This window comes from Poecile atricapillus, chromosome 9 (assembly GCF_030490865.1).
Source record: "Poecile atricapillus isolate bPoeAtr1 chromosome 9, bPoeAtr1.hap1, whole genome shotgun sequence".
Taxonomy (NCBI): domain Eukaryota; kingdom Metazoa; phylum Chordata; class Aves; order Passeriformes; family Paridae; genus Poecile; species Poecile atricapillus.
In genome coordinates this window covers 7632130-7658261 of record NC_081257.1, presented here as the reverse complement: position 1 = coordinate 7658261, position 26132 = coordinate 7632130, and the positions used below count along the sequence as shown (strand labels likewise).

General features: G+C 48.3%; 1 protein-coding gene across 3 annotated transcripts in view; it reads left to right on the top strand.

Annotated features, from left to right (window-relative positions):
• RAD54L2 (RAD54 like 2) overlaps positions 1 to 26132 on the top strand; it is a 67910-nt gene that overhangs the window by 38932 nt on the left and 2846 nt on the right. For 2 of the 3 annotated variants that reach the window (XM_058844640.1, XM_058844641.1), the window contains 20 exons: positions 7403 to 7601; positions 8824 to 8963; positions 10517 to 10648; positions 11389 to 11621; positions 12116 to 12298; positions 12569 to 12702; positions 13405 to 13601; positions 14027 to 14369; positions 15588 to 15765; positions 16242 to 16493; positions 17044 to 17162; positions 17460 to 17575; positions 18581 to 18680; positions 18986 to 19191; positions 20367 to 20542; positions 21260 to 21456; positions 21569 to 21765; positions 22257 to 22346; positions 22889 to 22981; positions 23198 to 25338. In XM_058844640.1, coding sequence (XP_058700623.1) covers positions 7403 to 7601; positions 8824 to 8963; positions 10517 to 10648; positions 11389 to 11621; positions 12116 to 12298; positions 12569 to 12702; positions 13405 to 13601; positions 14027 to 14369; positions 15588 to 15765; positions 16242 to 16493; positions 17044 to 17162; positions 17460 to 17575; positions 18581 to 18680; positions 18986 to 19191; positions 20367 to 20542; positions 21260 to 21456; positions 21569 to 21765; positions 22257 to 22346; positions 22889 to 22981; positions 23198 to 24186 — 4274 coding nt within the window. In that variant the 3' untranslated portion in view covers positions 24187 to 25338. Of the gene's footprint in view, positions 1 to 7402; positions 7602 to 8823; positions 8964 to 10516; positions 10649 to 11388; positions 11622 to 12115; positions 12299 to 12568; positions 12703 to 13404; positions 13602 to 14026; positions 14370 to 15587; positions 15766 to 16241; positions 16494 to 17043; positions 17163 to 17459; positions 17576 to 18580; positions 18681 to 18985; positions 19192 to 20366; positions 20543 to 21259; positions 21457 to 21568; positions 21766 to 22256; positions 22347 to 22888; positions 22982 to 23197; positions 25339 to 26132 lie in introns of those variants that run through there. The other variant, XM_058844642.1, reaches the window with a different exon arrangement.

The following is a 26132-nucleotide window of genomic DNA, read 5'->3' as shown; positions in this document are numbered from 1 at the left end:
CCTGGCTAAAGGACAAATGTGACCGATCCCCACTTCCCTTGCTAACTTAGTGGGTACCTTTCTTGTCTCTGTTTCTCTGTCTTCACTAAAGCCCACAGTGTCTGTGCAACAGGGGGCACCGCAGGAGGGAACAGTTTAGGTTTGAGGACTTTCCATCAGGAAAAGTAGTTTTGATTACACACCTAGAAGAGGGATGGCAGGTAGCAGCGTTCTGTATTCTCTCCAGGTGTTGCTGTCTCAAAGTGCTGTGAAAATGTTAGATTTGAAATTTCACAGTCATCTTTTCAGCATATTGGAGCTGGAAATAGATAAAGGATTGCCCACTGCTCCAGAGCAACCATGAGCCTGTCCTGCGAAAGGGACAACCTGATGGGCACCTCACCTGGGCTGCATTCATGGGTTTGTGCAGGGATGGGAGGAGATCCTGGAGGGGCTGGGTGCCAGAGCAGGTACCTGCCACACTCCCGTGGCAATGGGGCGCCAGTGGCTGCGAGCCTGTGCCATACAACAGTTATATAAGTGCTCTTTGGTGTTTATGTAACCCGGGTCTCAGCGTCCGCAGCATTGAGGCCCAGCCAGAACAAGATCTCTTGGGTATTTGGGGCCTGGTTCTGCTTGCATAATCCCACGGTTAGAAGATATATTGCCTGTCACCAAAGTTGGCTGTTTGATATTCCAGTTTGCCTCTCAGCACTTCTTGGCCGCTTCCTTGCCCTTTGGTTTCTGGGTGGTATATTCCTTGCTCCTGCCCTTCAATTCTGCTGTCTTTTGTTCCTGAAGGATTCCTTCAGGCCAGGAAAGGAGTTTTATTCTGCAGCATAACCTCATCAGCGAATAGTATGCTGAAAGATGTCTGAAGGAAAAAAGAAGTGCTGCTTTGTAATTTATCTTTTAAAGTTTTCCATGGATTTGGGCTTACTTCTTGCCAAAGGAGACTGGAGATGGGTTTGACTTGTGTGTGCTCATGGTCTGGCTCCCTCCTCATGCTCTGGCCCACAGAGTCAGTGCTGGTGGCTTTTTCTTTAGAGCTCATCTCCTCCCTCCATCCTTTGGTCCTGCACTGGGGACAAAGGCAGGCAGCCATCCCTCACCAGCAATCTGCAGATTTCACGTAGGTGTCTCGAACCCACAGCGAGTGATCGCTTTACTGATACTTAGAGAAATGAAAAACACGTTACTCAGACTTCAAGCAGCGCTCTTTGTTATACCAACATGACAGACTCTGTGTCTGGTTACAGTGACAGGTATGAACGACAGACCTGGGGTGGTTAACTCCTAGATAAATCAGCAATGGGAATGAAGATGTACGTGCTTTTTGACAGTTCAGGGAAGCTTCCCCTGGGATGAGGCTCGGCCTGAAAGACGCCCTTGTGCCTGGCAGTAGGGTGGCTGTGACTCAGCAGGACAGCGGGCATCGCAGCCGGCAGCAGAGCTGGGCCGAGAGCGGAGCGGGGCTCGGTCACTGCCGGGCTCAGCGGGCTGCGTTCCGCTGGAGCCGCCCGGGGACAGCCCGGCCCGGGGCCCGGGGCTGTCGGGCCAGCGCCTCACGGCCTGGCTGCCCGCTTGGCCAGGGCGCAGTGCCTGGCCTAGGAGCTCCCACAGCCGTGGTCCTGTGCGGACAAGCGGACAAAAGGCTGGTCCCGGCTGTCGTACTGGCAGCAGTGGCAGCTGCTGGTGACCGGAGAGGGCCGAGGGGCGGCCGGGCGCGGGTGCCGCGGCCGGCGCGGGGGGGCAGGTGTGCCGGGTTATATAATACTTACATAATTAGGGCTTTGTTAAGCGCTGGTGGCTGGGAGGGGCGTCCTGCCGTCGAAGACTGAGCCCGATTATTTTCCGAGGAGAACAAAGTCTTGTTGCTAATTAGCTGCCCTGACAGCGGCTGCCGCGGAGAGCCCCGAGTTCCCGGAGGGGCCGCGTCCTGCTCTGTCCCTCTCCCTCCCCCTCTGAGGTGCCTTTCCCAGGGCTTTGGGTGGAAGCAACCAGGTGTTGATGTGTACCCTCTTTGTGCCTCTCCTGGGTGTTGCAACAGGTAAAGCCTGGAGGAAGGGAATCTGAGCTTTTCCCTTACTTTCACACTGTACTTGAGGGGTTTCACAAGGAATTTCCTGCCTCCAGCCCAGCCTTGTGGTGCTGAAGTGTTTTCACACAATGCCACCTCTGTGAGAGGTGCTTCTGTGCAGACACCACTTCTCCCTTCTTGCATGACATCCACTAACAGCTGCACCAGTTGCATACAAAGAATATTTTGAAAATATTTCATTTATATTGCACAGCTGAATGCAGGATGAGCCAGAAGACTCTGGTTGTTGCCAGCCTCTGAGTTGATTGCTGTACTACTACAGTTAGAGAACCAGTGTTCTTTGTGAGCCAGGTACAGTTGCACTCTGGCATCACCTATCCACCACTCCAGCTCCCAGCACACTAGAGAAACATCACATAACCCCACAGAGCATCTGCCAGGCTGGCAGAGCCTTTGTAGTCGAGCTTGCTCTGCAGAGTTGCTCGTCCAGCCTTTGGCACTCCAGTTGTAGTTCAGTGTGTCAGGGACTGAGTTGCAGCTGGAGCTGTGCAATTAGACTTCCTTGTGCCATCCCTCAGTGCTCCTCCCATTCCTGCTTTGACAGCTCAGTACTGGCTGTAGTAGCACTAGCTAGTATTAGCTAGTATCTGACAGGCTTTTGCCCACAAACTGCATAGAAGTTCCCGGAAGGCCTGCAATAATATTTAACTGCTCTTTGTTCTTTGTGCAGGACAAAAGAAAGCTCCCAAAGTAAGAATTAACTGCTCGCTGCTCTGCATGCAGCGATCTTCCTCACCATGCATGCACATCCCTGTCCTTAGGGTAGGAAATAATGCCCAAAGACTCAGCAGAATTGTCCTATTTGGTATCCTGAGTTTCCATAGTGAAATGATTTTAGAAATAAACAAATGTCTGGTTTTCAGTGATGTGTCTTTCCTGGAGGCACTAGAGTTACACTGGCAATGAAAGTGGTCTCCCAGGAAGAGGTGTACATAGCTCTAGCTAGCCCTGTTAGCTGGCTAACTGAGCAGGCAAGGAAATCAGCAACCTACACAATAGTTTGTCCACTCTTCTCTTGGATCTTCTTATGCAGCAACCTCAGGTAGGAGACCCTCAGAGCTTTTGAATGGGAATTTCTGTACTCCTAAGAGTGCTGACTGTTGCTAGAGCCAAACTGTGGATGCACAGACACTTGGACTTACTGAGGTGTACCTTGGAGTATGGAGACTGGCTATAACACTGTTTTTTGCTTACCTTAGTGTCAGAAGACAGTGTTAGTTACACAAATGTAACACCTCAAAACAACCTGCTGCTTCATGACACTTTGCAGCAACCTGATCCATTTTGCAGAGCAAGCTGTGTTGAGAGCAATTCATTACTGAATCAATGATCTAGAGAATATTCTCCAGGCTGAATCCTGTGCTGTTGTAACAGAAGTTTAAGAAGGAGGTGATGAGGTGAGTTTGGCTGCAATAGGAGGTGCCTGACTGCGGGACAAATCTTTTGCTGTGTTACACATCATGAGTCACAGCTGTGTGCAATGTTTAGGGACAGCTCTGGCAATCACACCACACAGGGAGCATCTGAAGCAGTGTTACACAGCAGTCACGACTCTCTTTCCTACAGAGACTTCTAAACTGTAATACTGTGACATGCAAGTTTTGGTTGAGAAACCAAACACCTCCCCCCTATTTGTATGTGCATCTGGGGGTGGTGCTGCAGCTTATTGAGCAAAGAAAATCTGCAACCTCTGGCCTGCAGCACAAACCAGAACTGTGCTGTAACAGGGTCTGTTGGGTTTTGAGAGTGCAGGCACATTTCATGCCTCTAAAGTGCATGAGAAAGGATAGTCGTGCCCCTCTTGGCATTCAGGGTACCTTGCAGGACAGAGTGCCTAGGTGTGTGCAGGTATCCATAACCACTGGGAACTGTTTGGGGATTTCTCAGAGCTGTTACCCACCTGAAGGAGCAGTTTCACTGATGTTACCACCACTTCCCTTGGGAAATCCTCTTTGTAGATCTGGTGAGGACAGTGTAAAACATGGAACAAAGCTGGTGTGAACTGCCTGATTCTTGATGCCCACAGTGTGTAACCATGGGATGAATTTACACCCTTGCCAACAACCATACCTGACCCATTGCTGTCTTCTGCTCGGCAGACTTGGGCCTGCTTTTTCTGATGTGGCTCATCTTGCTGTGCAGGGCTGTGCTGGCTTGTCACCCCCCAGGCTGGTGGCAATGCTCTTCTCAAGCAGGCAATGTGGATAAATGCCCAGGTCTTCCTAGAGTGCACAGCAGCTCCAGCATGATCAGACAGTTGTCAACATGCAAACGTGGCTGATGAATTTTTGTGTTGTGTAAAACACTACTTGTATAACCATGTCAGAGTAGTGTGTTGAGCTCCTGTTACAAAACCATAATTGCATTTCTGTTGTAGATGTAGGTTTGGCAAAATTGGGGCAGGATTATTCCATTGATTACCTGATGGGACCTGTTCAACGAGGTTGTTCCCACACTCCCTCCAACCCAAAGATCAGAGCTGTTCTTATACAAAATAGGTGTTTATGTGTGTAGTTATTGTTTCTTAATGTGTTTCTGTCCCAGTGTGGGTCCCATTTACACAGCTTGGAGCTCACTGTATTGGAGAGCAGCCACACGACTGCAGCGGGGAGCCTCACTTTTCATCTGGGTTGGGTTTAGGCTGTGCACATAATCAGGAGTTTAATACAAAGCAACAGCAAAACAATTCCTGCTGGTAACTGCCAGCTCATGCCACAGGTGTGGTGGGAGCTGTTGCAAGGTTAGACTTGTGATTTTTTCGTTGTGTTAGTTAAACTTTGTGAAATGCTTTATTTGTGGTGGTGGCAAGGATAGGAGCAGCCTTTGGGAAGCTGGCTGTCCCCTGAATCCCACTGCAGCTGAATCAGTGAGATGTTTGGAGCTGTCGCTAGCGTGGAAGAGCTCTCTTGATGCATATGTGTCAGGAATGTGGGCTGAGGCACAGATTGTGTTCCTCACCTCAGAACTTGTATTGGCAGGACAAACACCAGCCTGAGCAGACATGGCTGTGGCGGATGAGGGCTTGTACTCATTGCAGCACCAAATTCATCAAATTTTGGGCTTCGGGTTCCTGGTTAGATGAGAATTATATTCTAAAAACCCTATCCAGCTGTGTGTAGGTTTCACCAGGGCTCGTATTACATATCATTAAGAGGAAAGAAAAGGTAAAATGCAGAAATGGAATGAGTCTACATAGGGATTATACAACACATCTGGAAACATAGAGGAGACGTAATAATTTGGGCTCCTGAGCCTTTGGGTTTTGCTATTATCACCCTTGTCCTGAAGACACCCTTGCCTGGCACAGTGCAGGTGGCAGGGTGGCTGCTGGAGGAGGTGATGTGGGCAATTGCTGGAGTATGGGGAGGGAAGCTCTTCCTCTTCCAAACAGGCATGGCTTTGTGCTCTCTGGTGCCTTGTCAAGGTCCTCCAGGCACAGGGTGAGATGGCAGCAGTGTAACCATGGCAGTGTTTGTCTCCGGTTTAATGACTCATCCCGGAGCATGTGATCACGTGTGCAGCCTCCCTGCTTCCCTTTGCCCTATTTCATCCAATCTTTTGATCTAGTTATATAACCAGGAGTCAAGAGGGGTGGGGGGAAGGAAACAGTGCTGAAGAATTGCAGGTAATGTGACTAAAATGTGTCTGTAGCTCACATAGCAGAGTTGTTGTCTGGGAAGCCTGAGAAACTGGGTTTATTCCCAGCACAGTTCTCTGTCTGCAAGTGAGCTGATGCTTGATATCTGAGCTTGTAAATCTAAAGAGGCATGGTGGGAGGACAGGGCTCCAAGACCTTGGCTGTGGTAGGAGAACTGCTGTGCTTGTAGCAGTGAACCCCTTTGCCTTTATCTTCATATGCATAACTCTCCTTGCATTCATCATGAGATCTGTTCCATCCTGTAAGCTGTGGACACCTGGTTTGTAAGGCTTGCAGACAGATACAGAAATGTTTGAGCTCCTCTGCTGGTACTGGTCCATGGTGGGCTGAGCTCTGAAGTCCTAAATGTGTTCTGACAAAAACTTGCAGCAAATGCTGGGGTGGGTCTGGTAGGATGTCTGGAGAAGAAGTTTACAAAGCTGGTGCTTTTGAACAAGGTGTGAATCTACTTCTTGTCATCTTAATTTTAAGATGATATGACACCTCTTAAGATGTCTTTAAGATGTGACTTTAAGATGAGATGATACTGGAAATAAGGTTAATTTAATGGGCATATCAACATGACAGCTGTAGGTGCAATGTGCTGTACTGAAGCATCCTTCATTTAAGCTCCCAGCATTTTGAGAAGGAATGCTCTCTGTCTCCAGATCCCTCAGAGTCACAATGTGATGCTTGTTGGATCTGTATTACTTCATCTGCCACATTCCTCTGCACTGATGTCTTCTTTCCTCCAAAGTACTGTCTAAGTGTCATTTCAGTTCAGTCATTAGCTCAGATACACAATGTAAGCAAGAAAGCTGATTACAAGATGAAGTTCAGGATATCTCTTTGCCTGACACAATGGACAAGATTCTTCAAAGAAGCTATTACAACGCTTGTCAGAAACAGTTTTCTTCAAGGGAAACTTTTGAACAGAAACATTTCCTTTCTTTGCTCTGGAAGCATTAGCTTGGTCACTGGCAGCCTGTTGAAGAGCCAAGTGTCACTTAGAACAAGGTGTCATTTCACATTTTAAGAGTGGAATCAGGCACAAATGGAAGTCTGCAAATAGGAGAATGAAGAGGAAAAGGAATGCACGTGATTTATAATGTAGAAAGAGTATTGCCACTTAGGTTTTGCTTGACAAAAAGCTTGTTGGAAATTACCATTTAAACCATGAGAGTCAAGTCTGGTACTAAAACCACTGAACTGCCTGCTGAGCCATTACCCATTACCTGATCCAGATAACCTTTCATATACTGTGTCCTGTTGACTTGGGAGATGGTTACACAGGTGTCATATAGATGGAAATTTCTGCCTTGAATGATGTGAAACGAAAAAGAGATTTAAGTTCCTTGTTTTGATTAGAGCTTATCAGGCCCTCACAGAAAAACAGACTCTAGGGACAGGAAGTGCTCCACATGGACCTAAATAATTTTGCCTTGTTTTCTTGTCAGGATACCTTTGGGCTGTCTTGCGGGGTGTTAGTCTTGGCTTTCACTAGGGACAGACCTTTCACTGTAAAACTTTCTAACTCTCTTTGACTGTCAGAAAGGACCCCAGTTTTGACCCTCAGAGTGAAGTGCTTGCAAATGAGTGAGAACTCAAATCCTGCTGAATGCTCATGGAAAAGCCAGTTGCCAGCCTGGCACAGCTGTTCCCATGGCACGTTCTTCCCCTTGCAGACCAACCCCAGGAAGCCGTGTTCAGCGGTGACCATGCGGAGCACGCGGAGGATGGAGAATGGCAGCGCTCGACTTCAACTACCTCATCTCAGAGCGAGCGGGCAGAGCAACTCTTGCAGAACCAGCACAAGAGCCTGGCCTCTGAGGACACCAAAAAGAAGAGGGCTCAGAAACCGTCTCACATGCGGAGGAACATAAGGTAAGCAGCAGCAGCAGGACAGAGCGAGCTTGGGTCACATATGGTGGTGAAAACAGAATCTCTGCACTTTGCTTCTGAGCTACATTGTGCCACTGCTGGCAAACCAGATGGTTTTTCTTTCCCAAAACCTTAGGATTTCACCAGTGGGAGTAGAGTGATCTCAGACTGGAGTGCTGCATGTGGGTGCAGACTTGTTTGGTATTTCAGAAGAGTGACTATTTGGTTATGGAATATATTGCAAAAATTGTGTAATTGCTGCTGTCTTTTGAGAGATGTAATTGAAAAACAGTACCACCATAAAGCAAATACCAGTTTCAGATATTTGCTGAGGTGAATTCTATTGCAAACAGCCTAAAATACAGTCCTTTCCTATACTGTCCTGGGTACTTGTTGACAGGAATGCTGATGCTACAGCTAGCAACTGAAATGTTGAAAGTCAGTTTCACCTGGATTTTATAAAGCAGTAATTGTTTGATTGTGTAATTCACCGCATATTCTGGGACAGGTTGTGAGCTGGTAAATCACTAAGAAATTTTGCTCAAGGGAATTTTACAAGCTCAGAGGAGAACTAATGGAGCAGGAACTCCTGTGGCAGCAAGTGGCTCTCATGCCCTGTGCTGGTGGTCTTTGGTTCCTATTTAAGCTGGTGCAGATTGATGTTCTTAAAGCTGAAGGAATAAGCATTGAATAGACCCAGGAAAATGAGACTTCATTAGGATGAAGGAGATGTCCCTGAAGTGTGGGGTTGGGTGCTTTTAAAGGCTAGTTTGAATGAGCTGGATTTTACCACTGCTGCACCTCACCTCTGGCAGAAGCACCTTCATTTCCAGAACTGGACATGTGACACTGAAGCAGGGGAAAAGCAACTTTTGGAAGTAAATAAGATTACCTGTAAAGGGAGGGTGCTTTTGGAGAATGCCTTGAAATGATTGTTAAAACCTTAGCGATCCTAGCTCCTGAAAATGCTGTCAAAAGAGAATCAGGGTGATGACTTTTTGTCGGGCAATTGATGCATTTTCTTCCTATATATCTTCTTTGCATGACTTGGTGCATTTTGTGTCTATAAACTGCATATCAATAAAAAACATCCTTTCAGGCAGAAGAACTAGTCTCTGGTAACCTGGTTTAAGTATGTGCTTACCCACTGATGTTTTTTCTCCTTTCATTACTTTGCTATGGAAGAAATTAAGTGTAACCAAATCACGTTTGCTCCTGTGTTCAGAAAGCTGTTGCGTGAGGACCAACTGGAAGCCGTGACAAAGGCAGCCCAGCAGGAAGAGTTGGAGAGAAGGAAACGGCTTGAGCAGCAGCGGAAGGATTATCCAGCCTCTATACCAACTGTACCCCTGGAGTTTCTTCCTGGTAAGCACTGGGAGGTGCCAGTCAAAGCAAGAGCTTTCAGGATAGAAGCTGAATGAAGAAGGTAGTGCCATGCTTGTCCATGATAGGACAAGGGGCAATAGTTTTGACCTAAATGAAGGTAGATACAGGCTAGATATGAGGAAGAAATGGTTTACAATGAGGATGGTGAAACTCTGGAATTTACCACATCTGGTTGTGCAGAGATGTGGTAAATGCCCCATTCCTGGAAACATTCAAGGTTGGATTGGGCTTTAGGCAACCAGATGTAGCTGAAGATGTCCCTGCTCAGTGTAGAGGGGTTGGACTAGATGACCTTTGGAGGGTCTTTCTAACCCCAGACATGTGATTCTATGCTGTGCTTGGACTTTCAAGTGTAAACAGCAGTTCCAAACCACTTGTAGGTTCAGTGTAGGCAGTTGCACTTCTGTGCTTGTTTTGTATCAAGATACAGTGGCCGCTTGATGAAAGATGCCAGGTAATGATTGTTGAAGATATTTTGACACATATTAAGTGTGTGTAGGGGGATGTTGAAGCAGAGCTCTCTTGTCTTTCCAGCTGGTATGGGAGCTTAAATCAAAAGGCTTGGCAGAAATGCCAGATCCTGTTTGTCCTGGGAATGGTCTGGTAACGGATGTTTCTGGTAGTGGGGGTAGTGGAACAATAGACTGGGTGCACATATGTTGGTGATGTAACCTTGGCCTTCCTTGCATGTTTCAGCAGGCAGTGAGTTGCAGGCAGTATAAATGGTTAAGCATCACTCATGTCTTTGTGTGAATATGTCACCTTGCATTGTTTCCCAGTCTGGAACATCTTGGTGATTTAGATTGTAGCACAGCTTCAAAAGGTGTAAAGGGCAGAGAAGTGCAGCTGGATATTGGGCAAGGGTAAGGAATTCTTGAGTTGGCCTTGCCTCTTGAGGAGATTTATATTCTCCCTTATGTGCAAGTGTTAAAAACACTTTTATGTGTGGGAGAAGGAGTAAGAGCTGTTTAAAACACTTATGCAGGGTAGGTTCAGCCCCAGAAGAATGTCATTGCTTGCTGTGACACTGCAGTGGTGCTGTTTGACCCCATTCGCCTCTCCCTCAAATGACAGCACTAAAAACATACAAACAAATGCTCTTGATCAGCAAAAGTTGTTTTTCCCCCATATGTGGGATGTAATTATTACAGTGTCCCTACTAACAAAGGACAGTTATCATCCCTTCAGCAATTGGTACTTTCTCTTCTGGATGAAACACAGCTTTTACTGAGACCAAAAAAAAGAGAAACAAAGGGCTTTAGCATGCTGCATGGTCAGTGTGCCCCAGTCAGGGCATGAAACAGAGGTTGCCATCAGCAATGGGCTATTGTTTCAGCATATTGAGAATGGAGGAGAGTGTGACCCAGGAAGCTGAGTCATAGCAGGATTGTAGACAGTGAGAGTCTGTTATGGAAAATTCCAGGACTAAGTTATTGGAGCTAAGTGGAAGGAAATACTGTCTGGTTTCTGAACAGTTTTGTCTCCTTCCCCATTATTATGAATTACTTATTGTTTGTAATACATGTTTGTAGAGGACATCGTTTTCAGAACAGCAGAAGCGACCCAGCTCCCCCCTCAGGTCCTGGCTCAGGAAGTGATCTGCCTCGACAGTACCAGCAGTGGCAGTGAAGATGATACTGAAGGAAAAAATAGCATTAAAGATGGTAAGTGACCAATTGCCTCAGCCTACTCTTCTCACAATATGCTGTTTATTCAGCCACAAGTCTGTTCTCATCTGGTCAGATGCTCCAGTGGTGAATCACTTCAGACTTTTGTAGACCTATTGGTTTCCAATTATATGAGCAGTTCTGGCCTGTGAGTCCTAAAACAACATTTATAAAATGGCCTGTCAGGCCCTCTTTTGAACTTGTGTTTATTCCTGCTTTATAAATGCACCTAACTTTGCTCAGTGCATTGCTGAAGAATGCTTACAGGAGATGTGGCACCATTTTCTGCTTGTAGAAGGAGCATTTAAGTATTCAGATCTGCTGCTGGAAGTGGTTTTTGTGTCCCTTGTCCCAAATGGGTTCTACCTGACTCCTTGGTGATCCTTAGGCATTACATCAGTACATAAAATTCATGTCTGGGCTTAGGAATTAAGAAAACATATAGAAGAGAATGTAAAACACTCCTAGAAACCATCTCATGTTCTCTTTGGATCAGCCAAAGTTAATGTTCCCTGAAACATTTGGAAGACAGGGAAGCTGATGCTTTCATATGCTGGTCTGACAGGCCTGGTGTGTGCCTGTATCACGCCTGCTTGTTCAGGATACATCATTATGCCAGGGTAGAACTGCAAAAGCTGGAGGTAGCCTTATTTCCTGATAGTTTTTTTCCATTCATGATAAACCCTGATGTCAAGTTAACTTTGTCCTTGTTCTCTCTGGTTTTGGTTACTTTACAGAAGTGATTGAGCTGAGCTCAGGAGAGGATGATGCCCTCCAAATTGTGGACAGCAGTGACTCTGGCAATGAGGGGGAGGAGGATGGCAATGAAGAGAGCAGTGGCTCTCATGTGAATGATGCCTTAAATCAGTCAGATGCTCTGGGGCAAGTCATTGTCAACATCAATCATCCACCAAATGAAGAGGACATTTTCCTGGCTCCCCAGCTTGCACATGCAGTAAAACCTCATCAGGTAGGCTTTGTTAGCCTTGAAAATGCAATGAATTAGGGCAAGCTTGCCTGGGAATCTTAGCAGAACTTCTTTGGTGAGCCCTGTGACCAGTCTGGTTGTGGTGGTGACTGTTGTGGACAGTCAAAAGATAAAACTGAATTAGAGGAAGGCCGGGGCTCTATATAACTTCAGCTGTTGTTATTATCAGACCTTTGTATTTATAGATAAACTTTTAAAAAATAAAATTATATTTATAAACAAACTAATCAACCCTAATTAAGATCCTCTGGCTACAAATTAATTTATTTTTTTTTTTACATATTCTCAAAAAATTCTGTGAGCATCTAAAAACACTGAGTTCCTGAGCCTTCCCTAGATTAGAGTACTCTAGTGAACTTGAAACATCCCCTTTACATTTTCATGGTCCTCATGTACTTGCCACTCTGTAAATACATACCCATCTTGGGCTTTTTTGTGTGCCATCATTCTAAGACTTCTTCTGCTTTTCTGCCTAGATTGGTGGGATCCGATTCCTTTATGACAACTTGGTCGAGTCCTTGGAGAGATTTAAAACCAGCAGTGGGTTTGGGTGTATTTTAGCACATAGCATGGGCCTGGGCAAGACCATACAGGTCATCTCTTTCTTGGATGTACTTTTTCGGCACACGGAGGCAAAGACTGTTCTTGCCATTGTACCTGTAAGTAGCCACACGAAGGGCTGGCTGAGGGGCTTCCTTACACTACCCCTTTCTTTGCATCGAGAAGGTTGATTAGTGTCCCATCACTCATCAAGCTCTATCACATCCTTGCTGCTCTTCCCCCTCTATCATTCCCTGTGTTCCTGAATTTGCATGCTGTGAGCTGCTGCTTCCATCTGGGCACATCGGGTGTCATTCCCTTGTTTTTGCTCTTAAAAATCCTAAGTGACTCAATTGGGTTTTTAATCCTTCCGTGGCTAACTTTTTCAGGTGAATACGCTCCAAAACTGGCTAGCAGAGTTCAACATGTGGCTCCCAGCACCTGAAAACCTTCCTGCTGATTATAACTCCAAAGAAGTCCAGCCCCGCACCTTCAAAGTCCACATCCTGAATGATGAACACAAGTAGGTGACAGTAAAAGCTTTTCTGAGCTCATGGCTCAGGGACCTCTGCTTCTTTCTGGGTCATTTTCCTTGCATGGATCAGGGCAGTGCAGTGGTCCTGGGGAATTCTCAGTTCATTGGCTGTGTCTCTACACCTACCTGTTGGTGTCTTCACCTTCTGGGTGGGATATATTTGAATCTGCTGATGCTGCTGCAGCTATATATTTGCTGTTGGCCAGGATCTGATATACTGGGGTGGACTGAGAGGAGATAATTTCTTGATCTGATCCAATTCTGAGCAGGCTGGAAGGGAAGAAAGTCTGGGGGACAGGAGCATTGAAAGAGACAACACGGGATAAACAACTCGAAGATTACAACCGTGTGCATTGGCAGCTTGTTCTGAAAATGGTTTTTGCAGAGGCAAACTCAACAGCTCTATAAAAAGGGAACTCTTGAGTTTGGTATGCTTTTGTGCATGACAAACTTGTACACCTCAGTTCCTGTAAGGATTTGTCATTCTCAATCCTGCTATCCATGGCACATAAAAGGCTTTTTTCCCCCCACTCTGTATCTGTTTGTTTCCTAAAGAAATTTCATTGTAAACCTCCATCTGGTTTGATGTGAGAAAAGTGCTTTAGTTAATTGAATGGGTATTTTTTCTCCAATCCAGTGATTCAACCTGCAATTGGAGTAAAGCTTACAGTTTATTTGATTGTTTTGCAGGACGACAGCTGCGCGTGCAAAGGTGGTGAATGACTGGGTGACAGAAGGTGGTGTGCTGCTGATGGGATATGAGATGTACCGTCTCCTCTCATTGAAGAAGTCCTTTGCCACTGGCAGGAAGAAGAGAACAAAGAAACAAACTGGCCCTGTCATTATTGACTTGGATGAGGAAGACCGGCAGCAGGAGCTTCTGAAAGGTGGGAAGTCAGCCCTCAAGAGGGAGAATGTGACCCTGCTGTCCAGTTGGCTGTCAGCACAAGGGAAACAACCTATAACTTGCTTTTAGTGTCACTGACATGATAGAACTTTGTTGGGCAGGATTGTGTCTTTGGAGGCAGAAGATTGTTGAGCTCTGATTTGATGCGAGACACCCAACTTGATGCAATGCAGGTCATTGAACAGAAATCAAGGGACAGTCATGTTTGCTCATTACCACATCTTGCTAAATCAGAACTAGTGTCTAGTCATATGTTACCTCGTGCATCAGCCTTGCTCTCTGCACCCATGGATACCGCTTTTTTTTCTTTCAGAAATACCCCTCTTTTGTGAAGCTGGTGACCTTATAAAACCAGAACTTTGTTTTGTTAATCTCTAACTAACACTTAATGTCCCTCATCCTCAGGGATTGAGAAGGCTTTGTCTCGCCCGGGCCCAGATGTGGTGATTTGTGACGAAGGACACCGCATAAAGAACTGCCATGCCAGCACTTCCCAGGCGCTGAAGAACATCCGCTCGCGCCGGCGGGTGGTGCTGACAGGGTACCCGCTCCAGAACAACCTCATCGAGTACTGGTGCATGGTGGACTTTGTCCGGCCTGACTTCCTGGGCTCGCGGCAGGAATTCAGCAACATGTTTGAGCGGCCCATCCTGAACGGGCAGTGCATTGACAGCACCCCCCAGGACGTGCGGCTGATGCGCTACCGCAGCCACGTCCTGCACAGCCTGCTGGAGGGCTTCGTGCAGCGGTGAGTCCACGGGGAGTTCTCAGGGGTGTAGTCCATGCAAACAGCTCCTTCATCACAAGTTACCTGGCTTGTTTGCTGAGTTGATGCAGTACAACTGAATCTTGCTGCCTTACAGAATCATGGAATTGTTAAGGTTGGAAAAGACCCGTAGGATCATCAAGTCCAACTGTTAACCCAGCACAGCCACCCCTAAAGCTTGTGCCACATCTATGAGTCTTTTAAATCCCTCCAGGCCTGGTGACTCCACCACTTTCCTGAACTGTCTGTTCCAATATCTGAATATCAATTTCTTCCTTTCCATGAAGAACTTTTTTCTAATATCCAATCTAAACCTCCCTGGCACAATATGAGGCCATTTTCTCTTGTCCTGTCACTGTTACCTGGGACAAGAGACTGTTCCCTACCTGGATATAACCTACTTTTAGAAAGTTGTGGAGAGAGAGAGAGAGGTCCCCCCAAAGCCTCCTTTTCTCCAGGCTGAGCCCCCTCAGCTGTCCTCTTCAGGCTTGTGCTCCAGACTCTTCCCCACCTCTGTTGCCTGAATCTGGATATGCTCCAGCACCTCACTATCTTGTAGTGAGGGGCCCAAAACTGAACCCAGGATTCAAGGCAGGGCCTCACCTGTTTTGAGTTCAGGGGGAGGTTCACTCCCCTGGCCCTGCTGGTCACACTGAAGTTGGTTTGCTTTGGTACCACAGACTCTGATAATGGAGAACTACACCTCTAACTGCCCCAGAGTGACCTCAGGTTTATTTTCATGGCTTATAGCCAATTTGGATGTGCACTTTGTGACATTCTTATCCAGTGATCTGAAAGTGTTACATGAAACAAATCACTTTTTTTTTCTCAGATGAGGTTTCTAAGATGCTGGTCTGGAGCGTCTTAATCTTTGGCAGAGCTGAAAATAGACTTTACGTCTTATTTCTATTTTGCAGCTACCATGGAAAACAGGACTTTCATCATGCTGTTAACTCTGTGACCTGTGCTACAGGATTGTAATGTTTGAGAGCTTTATAATTGTGTTTACAATTGGTATTTGGCTGCAGGGAGAGTATCTCAGAAGTGACATGCATTAGAGAAACATGCAATTTTGAGGTCCTTCTCCCTGCAGCTGGGTGGGCAAGAAGTCAAAATCTTACCCTACAGGCAGCCACAGGGAAATCATATTGAGAAATTCCCTTCCCTGTATTTATCTCACTCTTTGTATTTCCTCCACAGGCGAGGCCACAACGTGCTGAAGGTTCAGCTCCCATCTAAGGAAGAACACGTCATTCTGGTTCGTCTGTCCAAGATCCAGCGGGCCCTCTACACAGAGTTCATGAACCGGTTCCGAGATGCAGGCAACAGTGGCTGGCTGGGGCTGAACCCACTCAAAGCTTTCTGTGTCTGCTGTAAGGTAGGTTTTGGCAGAAGAAGCAAAGAAAGATTCTAATATATTGGGAACAGGGGAATATAAATCAAAAGAGGAGGTGAAAGTGTGGTTGGCCACCATCTCTCCCCAGAGTGCTCTGCAGTGGTTCAACAGTGTTGTTATCTTTGCTTCCAGAACTGAGGTACAGGGATGTTAAATGTCTCTTTCAAACTGTGCAAGAAACCTGCTGCCATCAGCTGAAACAGTCTGGGCTGATACCTGAAACTGCATAACCATAGCTGCTTAGTGCAAACAGGCAGCTTCTCCTGCCTTAATGCTGTGTGGAGTGCACAGTGACCTCCTGGTTTGTTCTCAAGGAAAGAATTGGGCACTTATAAAAATATGAGAGCCAGAAGAAGTATTAGTTCTTCCCTTTGAATAGCTGTGGGGGCTTTCAGGTCACAATCACTGGCAAGCAGCAGACCAGTGCAGGTCTAATCTTTCTTTCTTTATCCCTTCAGATCTGGAACCATCCAGATGTGTTGTATGAAGCTCTGCAAAAGGAGAACCTGGCAAATGAGCAGGATTTGGATGTGGATGACCTTGGCACAGCAAGCACTAATTCCCGCTGCCAGCCTCAGGGAATTAAAGTCAAAACAGAGAGTAATGCTTTGGCATCACCAGTTGGAGAAGCTACTAATAGCAAGTTCCTGCAGAGTGTTGGCTTCAACCCTTTTCAGGAGAGAGCAAATCAGGTCGTAACTTACGAGTGGGTGAGTGTCACTGCTGGAAAACTCTTTATTTGGAGAGTCTGAAAGACTGGACAGTTTTCTGAAGCAGAGTAGACTCCTCTGAGTTATGGGTTTCTCTTATGTTCTCTTTACCACACAGCATCTTGATAAGCAGATCTGCATGGTGCTAGGAGAGGTTTGTGACTGTCATGAGGTAGAATTGTAGGCAGCACTCTTATGTCATTGTTCCTACCTGACCAAAAACACCATGGACTTAATTATCCTAAATAAAGGTGTTAGGGTGAAGTTTGAACTAAATAAGATGCTGGTAAATCTGGAAGGATGGAGGAAAGCTCTTGAGATAAAAGAGTCATGAGAGGTTAAGAGAACACTCATTCATCGAGAAAATTTGTCATCTGGAGCTTCTGGAATGGGAGGTAGCAGCAGTAGTTGTGAGTAACATTATCACTTCAAACAACTGGATGTAAATAACCTCGTTGCCATGATTTATTTCTCTCACCTTGAGACAGGGTTATTGAACTAAACAGGGAATGAGCAACTCCACCTGTAATAGTCTCCTGTTTCTCCGTAGGCCAAAGACATCTTGTGTGATTACCAAACGGGAGTCCTGGAGAACTCACCCAAGATGGTGTTACTTTTCCACCTAATTGAGGAAAGTGTGAAGCTTGGAGACAAGATCTTGGTCTTCAGGTAAGCAGAGTATCACCAACTGAGCCTACAGTCAATAAATACTGGAGCAGTTGGGTCCCTCCTGGTACTAGGGTGTTTTTACAATGGTGTGGCAGTTCCCCTTTTCTCCTTTGTTGTATTAATGTGGATTTTCATCTGTGGATTATATACTTCTGCCACTGTCACATTTACTAGTGAGGGGTGTGCTGCACAAACAGGGTTTGACAACCGTCGGCACTGTCACGGATGGGGAAGGCTTCTGATACTCCACTTCTGCTGTGGGGGGTGTTTTTCTGAACAGAGATCTTGGTTTTGCAGCCAGAGCTTGTCCACCTTATCTGTCATTGAAGAGTTTTTGGCAAAGAGACCGATGCCGAGTCCTCCAGACTCAGATGGAGGAGTTCATAACTGGGTCCGAAACATCAACTACTACAGTGAGTGCATCCAGTCCTCCTCTCTTTTGTTGTGACACCAATTGTGTGAAGGACTAATTCCTGAAAGTTGCCCACCATCTTCTTTTAGTTGTCTTTGGGTGTGAAAATGCTCTGCTGAAGCATTCTTCTGATGAATATCTTTCAGACTGTTCTTACTTTAATTGTTTTGGAAGACAATGTCAGTTGGATAGCAGCTAAGCAGTAATTTCAAATCCTCTTTTGACATCTTACTTAGAAGATGTTAGACATCTTTGACATCACACTAACACACTACTGCTTTTTTAAAGTTGCAAAAGATACTTTATGCTTCCTGTTTGCTATTTGCTACATCTTGCTTCCAAAACCAGAATCACTGTGGACTGCTTTCACTTGCTCAAGGCTGTGAACTCCTCTCCCCTCTTCCCCAGCTTTAAATCTTTCTCTAGTATGGGTTGTTGCTTTGTGTGGCTGCTTTGGAGGCCAAGACTGAGAAGAGTGGTGAATGTAGTGTTCCTGATTTTTGCAGAGCTGCCAGAAGCAAGCTGCTGCCCAGGAGCAGAGACATGACACCCCCTGCACTCCTTTGCACCAGCACTCTCTGTGCTCAGGTCTAGTTTCTGGGGGTTTGCCAAAGGCATTACAATTTTGCTTTCTCTTGATTCCTGGAGCTTCCTGCATACATGAGGCCTTTGTTCCTGTTTGCTATCCACCTTGCCTAAAGCAGAGCCTTGAAGGGCTAGATGTGTTGTAGTGCTCCCAGGCCTGGCCTTGACAAGCTTGAGTAATGTTTACTTAATGTAACTGAAAGATTTGATCTTTCAGTTGATCAAGTCCCAACCTGGCTGGCTGCATTGCCCCTGCCTTTTTGGGCATATTACAGGTACGGAGTGGTCCAGTTGAGATCCTGGAGTCCATGAATTGGTTTAGAACCAGTTTCAAAGCCCAGTGTTTGGGAAGTGGGTTTGTTCCAATAGAAATCCCCCAAACATACAGAGCTTTTACATGTATCTTTAATTCCCTTCTCAGGACTGGATGGCAGCACCTCTGCCTCGGAAAGGGAACGGCTGATTAACCAGTTCAATGATCCCAGCAATGCCTCTGTTTGGCTCTTCCTTTTGTCCACACGGTGAGTTGGCTGGAGCAGGAGGGCACGGGGCAGGACTCATCCTGGCATTCTGGATGCATGTGGGTTTTCAGTTCTTAACTTCCTTTGTAATGTGCTCTTCATGGTATGATAGTGCCATCTGCTTCTGAATTCCCTAGAGATGTAGGATTTCAGCCTTAGGCCTCTGCAACAGCTTAACAGTCTTGGAAACTGAGCTTGGGCTTAAAGTAGACTCTTTATGGACTCTTCGCTGTGATGGTTATCCCTGCCTAGAAGTTCTAAAAATTGACCAGGGCAGCAGTTTAAAATTTGCCTTAATTTTCCAGTGCTGGGTGTTTGGGTGTCAACCTCATTGGAGCGAACAGAGTGGTGGTGTTTGATGCTTCCTGGAACCCGTGCCACGACGCCCAGGCCGTGTGCCGGGTGTACCGCTACGGGCAGAAGAAGCCGTGCCACATCTACAGACTGGTTTCTGATTACACCCTGGAGAAGAAGATCTATGACCGTCAGATCTCCAAGCAGGGCATGTCAGGTAAGTGTGGATGAGCACAACGTTCCACTCTCAGCTTTCACTCCTCTTAGCTCCTGGAAGTCCTGTTTCTGTGGGTTTTGTAACTTTTCTAAAGTTTGAAGAGCAGACAAAGAGGTGGCAGCACTATTCCAGGGCTGTGTTTGATGTTTGAATTGGCAGTGACATGGGATCCCATAAAAAATTCATGCTGGTAGAGCCAGCATCCTGCAGCAAGGTTGTGGTCCCAGTTCACTGCTGTGCCATTTACTTTCTCTGCTCTTCTTCTGGCTTCTGCAACACACTGGAGACTTGGGGAGTGCTCATCCTGTTTTCCCCTCTGCCTGGATATTGCTCATCTTAAGCTGGGTATTACTACTAAAGTAACTATCTTCATTTTTCCTGCTGTAAGAGAGGGAAAATAGCTAAATTAAAACATATATTAATACCTTTGACTGATAGTGCTTGCCAAGAATAATTCATTGTGGTTCCGACCTGCCTTTGTAACAAAAATATCTTTTGTGCTGGCTTGTGCCTGTTGTCAAGCTGCTCTCATAGAATCTGCAGCTGAGGGTTGTGGTGACCCAAAGAGAGCACTGTCTCCTTCTTTGCTCAAAACTCCAGAGGCAGCAGCCCAGCATGATCAGCTCAGTTTGCTGTTGTGCACTTGAGGTGGAGTCCCCTGGCAGCTGGCCTGGCTCCCAGGAGAGTCCTGGATAGGTGTTTTCTCCTTGTGCTCCCATTTGACCTGTGTGCAGGAGGGAATGTTCTAGGAAAACATTCAGGCTCTTGTGAGTGAGGGAATGTGGCTGCTTTTCTGACCTTTCCACTTTAATACATAGTTATTAATTTGAGCCTTTTTAGTGGGACTTGTGGGAGAGCACATACTGATGTGGCTGTCCCAGGATGTGTATGTTTACAGCCTTGTTTTGTGTTCCCGTTTGCCAGGAGCTTGGTGACCTGCACAGCTTTGCTGTGCAGTCTGGAGCACAGGCACTTTTGTCAGCCTGACTTGGTCAAACAGGCTGAGCTCTGAACGTGATGATTTTTCTCCTTGCCCTGACATTCACAGAATACTTCCGAGGACTCTGTAGATTGCAAGGAGGGAGTTGTACTAGGACAGAAGTATAGGAAGGGCAACAGGCAAGCAGTGCTGATCTCTTCCCTAGTCTGTTCACACCATTCTCTCTCTTTTCCAGATCGGGTGGTGGATGATCTGAACCCAGTGCTGAACTTCACTCGACGGGAGGTGGAGAACCTGCTGCATTTTGTGGAAGAAGAATCTGACCCTGCTCAGCTCTCCCTCAATCCGAGCAAGATGAAGGAGTCTGTTCTACAATTAGCCTGTCTCAAGTATCCTCACCTCATCACCAAGGTAAGACAGCCTGCTTCTTTGCTGGCACTGCACAGGCAGGAGTGGGCCTGGAGGAGTCTGGCAGTGTGATGGGGACATGGTGGCAAGCAGAATGCACCTAGGTACTGGTGGGAGTAGGCAGACAGCTCTCTAGAGAGGACCCAAAGATCCCTGCCCTTCCCTGTGATATCTTCCACTCATCTAGAAGCACCTCTGTCCTGTACAGGTTTGGGGGTAGTTGTCAGGCACTCCTTACTTCAACTTGGTGCTGGGCATGAAGGTGGCAGTGGAATATCCCAGCTTGCTGCCAGCTCTTTTCCTGGGGTGACTTTAAGCCAAAGCTGGGACAGACAGCACTGGCCTGTGCTGTCAGGAGTGTCACTGGTGGGATTCTGCTGCAGAGTGCACCTGTGCCAGGTGCTGCGGGGCTATGGGGGCTGTGTGACATCGTGGCGGGCTCCGTGCTTGTGCTCGTGGTCTGGCCAAAGCTCCTGGGTTTTGCTCGTGGTAAGTGATGGCCTTGGCTGGGCAGGTGGTGGCATTAGCTGACTGTCACCCTTCAAGATGAGCCTTGGTCACATCCACAGCAGTGCCCCCCACACGTGCTTTGCCACAGGCAGCTCTGCCAGCCTGGGAAGGAGACAGGCTGCTGCAGGGAGCAGGCGGCTGCCTTTTGGGGTGTGCTGGTTCCCTCTTGCGGTGTGTGGGTGCCAGAACCGCGGTGCTGTGGGGTTGCAGGAGCCTTTTCAGCACGAGTCACTGCTGATCGACCGGAAGGAGCACAAACTGACCAAGGCAGAGAAGAAAGCAGCCAAGAAGAGCTATGAGGAGGAAAAGCGAGCATCCGTCCCCTACACCCGGCCGTCCTACGCACAGTATTACCCAGCCAGTGACCAGAGTCTGACAAGCATCCCTGCCTTTAGCCAGAGGAACTGGTGAGCACCTGCCCCTTCCCTTCTCCTCATGCTGTAGACATGAAATGAGGGGGCAGAGGATGCTTATCACTCTGGGGTGGGTGCTGCATTCTCCTCCCACCTCTCTCACTAGGCGACCAGCCCTCAAGGGTGAGGACAAACCAGTGGCAAGCGTCCGCCCAGTTCAGTCCACTCCCATTCCAATGATGCCCCGGCATGTCCCCATGGGCAGTGCAGGATCAACCTCAAGTTCCAACCCTGCTGTCAACTTTCCCATCAACTATCTACAGCGAGCTGGTGTCTTTGTGCAGAAGATTGTTACCACCACGGGTGAGTTGCTACTGCTCGACATGGGTTGGGTCATGATGTCCATGGTAAATTGAGGATGCCCATCATGAACTGAGGATCAGGGTGAGTTGTTGATGTCCACGTGGGCAGATGGGCATCAGAGGCAAAGATGCGGTCTCTCTGTATTTGAGTGGTTCCTCTGTGCCTGGAGGAACTTCCCTGCAGGTATACAAGAGCCATGGACCTGGTGGATTGTTAGGAGTGAACTTTCCCTGCTAGGACCTGCAATATTGTTGCTGGTGGTTCTGGAGATGCTGTGCCAGGACAGAAAGGCTTTTGCTTCCTTGGAGCCTCTGCTGCCTTCTTGGGTTGTGTAGAAATAAACCCAGGGCTTGCTCATAGCATGGCATATAAGGCATATAGGAAAGACAATTACACTGCAAAAAAAGGAGTTGGTGGTGCACCTGCCCTCTCCTAGGTGTGTCTGGCATGTAGTTTCATGGGCACTGTTCTGTTTCTTTCCCCACTGACAGATATTGTGATTCCGGGTACAAACACATCCACTGATGTACAAGCAAGAATCAGTGCTGGCGAGAGCATCCACATCATCCGAGGGACTAAAGGTAATTCTGTCCTGCTAAGACTTGTGGATAGGGTCCTGGACAGTGCTAATTAGAAAAGAAAATTATGTAAAGGCTTGAATCAATCCCTTGAGAAAAAAAGAAACAAGAAGGGAAGGAGGTCTAGAGTTTGCAGTGACTTTTGCAGCCCGTGATCTGGGTGTGCTGATGCTGCATGACTGTTGCAGCTGTGGCTGCTCCTGTCCCTGAGAGGAGCTGTTGAACTTCATGGCTCAGTTCTTTCTTCTTATAACACTCACTGAAAGTCCTGAGGCCACCAAACACTCCCTGGTTCTCCCAGAGCAAAGTGTTTCAAGTGTGAAGTTCCACATTACCCACTGGCACACTGAGGGGGGTGATCTCCAGTCCAGGAAAGCTGAAGGGGTAAAAGTGAAGGGTGAGGAAGGGGAGAGCCCTTCTACTGGACCTGTGCAGCACTGCTATCCTATTCTTGCCCAAGGAACCTTGCAGGCTCGTAGATCTAGGTCCGGAGCCGAGACTGGAGTTGTAATGAGGTTGTTGAAGTTGTCCTGCCTCTGTTCCAGGGACGTACATCCGGACCAGCGACGGTCGGATTTTTGCCATACGGACCACTGGGAAGCCAAAGGGCAATGAAGACCGTCGGACAGCTGCCTCAGGTAGGGGCCTGTGGGTGCTGCGTGGGCCTTGCACATGTGCTTTCCTACTGGAGTGTCTGGGGCAGTATTCCCTGGTGTATTCCATCATGTCTGTGTTTAGAGCTGTCCTTGCCATATCCCCAAGATACTCCCACCTTCCTTTCCACTGTTGCCTCTTGGCCTGCGGATGTTTCTCCGAGGTCGTATTTCTCACCTGCCCTAACTCCTTGTTTGCAGGCTCCCAGAGCTCTTCCCTGGAGTCCACGAGCAATGGCAGACACAGTGCCTCATCCCCGCAGCTCCCCAGCGCCGAGGAGCTCACTCGGCCCATCTCCCCCGACAGCCCCGAGATCATCAGCGAGCTGCAGCAGTACGCGGAGGCAGCGGCCGCGCGCGAGTCCCGCCACAGCTCTCCCAGCACCACCGCGGCGCAGGGCCACGCCGCCCGCACGGACAACGCGCCCGGCGCCGCCGCCCGAGGAGCCGAGCAGCGCGTGGGGGTTCACTGCATGGCTCCCTCCGTGTCCTCGGCCCTGCCAGCCACCAGCCAGCACGGCGATGCCCACCCGGTGTTGGACTTACGGGGCAACAAGCGCAAGTCAACGTCGCCGTCGGCTCCGGAGGAGCAGTCCCGGAGGCAGCAGAAGAAGCGCCAGTTGCCATCGTCCGTGCAGCCGTACGAACACGGGTTCCCCGTCTCTGGTGGGTTCACCATGCCTCCTGTCTCTTTAAACCACAACCTAACCCATCCATTTGCCTCCCAGCCAGGAAACTCCTTGTACATGGGCACTGGCTCCTCTTATTACCAGCTGCCCAATTTACTCCCAGACCCTCATCTGGTGTTCCCTGTGACTACTGACCCTCTGCTGACAGCCGGCACCGCCAGCTCTTCTGCTGCTACCTCAGCCACCGCCAGCGTCCCCTCATTCATGCTAAACCCTTCTCTGGCAGGGGTGCTGCCCAATTACTCGCTTCCCTTCACGCAGTCACTCCTGTCCGAGCCCAGGATGTTCGCTCCTTTCCCAGCCCCCGTCTTGCCTAGCAGCCTTCCCAGGAGCGTGGCATCTGCCTACCCTGGCTACATGTCCCCTCACTCGGGCTACCCAGCTGGGGGTCTCCTTCGGTCCCAGGTGCCTCAGTTTGAACCCCAGGAGGTCCCAGAGGTGGGATGCAGCTCTAATGACGAGGACAAAGACGACGATGTCATAGAGATCACAGGGAAATAAAAAGGTCCAGCTCCTGCTTGGTCTCAGCTCCGCCAGGAGGCAAAAGTTGCAGGACCTTTTTGGGAGTCAGGATTTTCCCTCTGGGCCACGGCAGTGGGTGGAGAAGGATGCGAAGGGTGTGGCGTGGGGGTGGTTTTGTTCTTTTCGTTTTGTTTTGTTGTTTTATAGCTGTCAAGGATAAGAATTGTATTAGGGGCTGGGAGATGGGAGAGGGATAGAGTGGACCTTTGAGAGCCGGGGGAGCAAGAGCCGGGGAGGAGGGAAGCAGCAATGCAAACTGTAGGAGTGCCTCCCCCCACGCTCTGTCTGTCTGTCTGTCTCTGTTCTCTGTCTTGTCTGGCCGTGGAGGCTTGGTGTTGTGAGTCACTGCCCTTCTCAGGCCTGGAGGAGCAGGCTTGACCACTGGCAGGGCCGAGCTCCCTCTCACATGAACTGCCTTATCTGTGAACTTCTCTCACTGCAAGAGGGGTGGGCCAGGGGTGACTCCACCAGAGGTTGGGGACAAAGTGTTTTTAATGGGGAGGGAGTGGGGCGGCATCTACATTGTGTATGTTGGGGCAGGGAGGGAGGGGATTGATGTCAAATAAAATAAGAAAAAAAAGACAAAAAAAAAAAAAGATAAAAAAAAAAATACCCCACAATTTGTCACCCTCTTCAAATTCACATGAGACTAGAGTGAGGGCTCCAGGGAAGTTCCTGTGCCAGGGCTCTGGTGAGGGGCTCCCTGAGGCCCTTCTGGAGAGACCCATCCAAGGTAGGTTGGCCCTGTGGGTCTGATGCCACCTCTGTGTGCCAGGCCAGATGAGTGGAGCAATCCCACATGTCTTGGTCTTGGTGGCCATCAGAGGGGAATCCTGCTGACTTCCCCGTACCCTGCCAGGCTGTATGACGGCCTCACCCTGCTGTGGCCCACCAGATCCAGGGGTGGGTGGGCTCGCTGCTGCTTCTGAACAGCACTAGGCAGTGGAGAAGGCTGGGAGGGGACACTGGACCAGTGCCAGTTGCTGTTGAATCTGTGACTGGAGAGACTTTCCCCTGCACAGAATCTCTACGTTAATTTATTTCATGAAGGCATAATATTTATTGTCTGGGGGAGTCTTTCTTTCTACTTTTAAATTAATTTCCATATTAAAAAAATAAAAAGCTGGCCTCCATCACGCAGTGGTCGCTTGTTGGGTTGTCTGTGTGGGGAGAAGCAGATGGTTGACCAAAGCCTAGCCTAGGAGCAGGGCCTACTGTGGAGGTGGCCTGTGGCTGACCGGCTGGCGGTGGTTGGATGTGTTCCATCAGGACATTCTGCCAGGGCAGGAGCTGCTCTGGGTGTTGAGCAGCCGGAGGGAGGATGTCATAGGGCAGGTGGAGGAGCACATGTGGAAGCTTCCTGTGCTCATTCCCAGTGAGAAGGAGAGCTGTGAGGTGCATGGAGCTGGGAAAACAGAGCTCTTGCTGGGGAAGTGCCTTTCCCCACACAGGGATTGGCCCCAGGAGTGCAGAGCCTGGTTCTGGTGCTGCCAGCGAGCACCCAGCTGCTGCTCAGGGCCAGGGCTCCTAGGGCAAGGCTGGGATACCCAGGTGCGGCTGGACTTGGAGCGTGCAACTGTGTGTGAGAGCACACTAGGATGGACACCTGAAATCCAGGAACCTCCGTGTCACATCTGGGTGTCACCGTGCAGGAGCTGTGCTCGCCTGCCTTGGATGTCCCTGGAGCTGGTGGTAGCCTGTAAGGGATCCCTAGGCCATGGAAGCTGCAGTCACTGGTGTTTGCTGGGACCAACTAGGTGTAGGAAAGGGCAGGATGTCCTGACATCCTCCACCAAAGGGGTGCTGGAAGATGGGGACCTCCCTTCCTGAGAGAGAGGGTTGTGTGTGCACGCGTGTGTTACGGAAACACAATAAAAAATGTTACGGGGCTTTCCTAGTGTCTTTCTCTGTTTAATGGACATTGT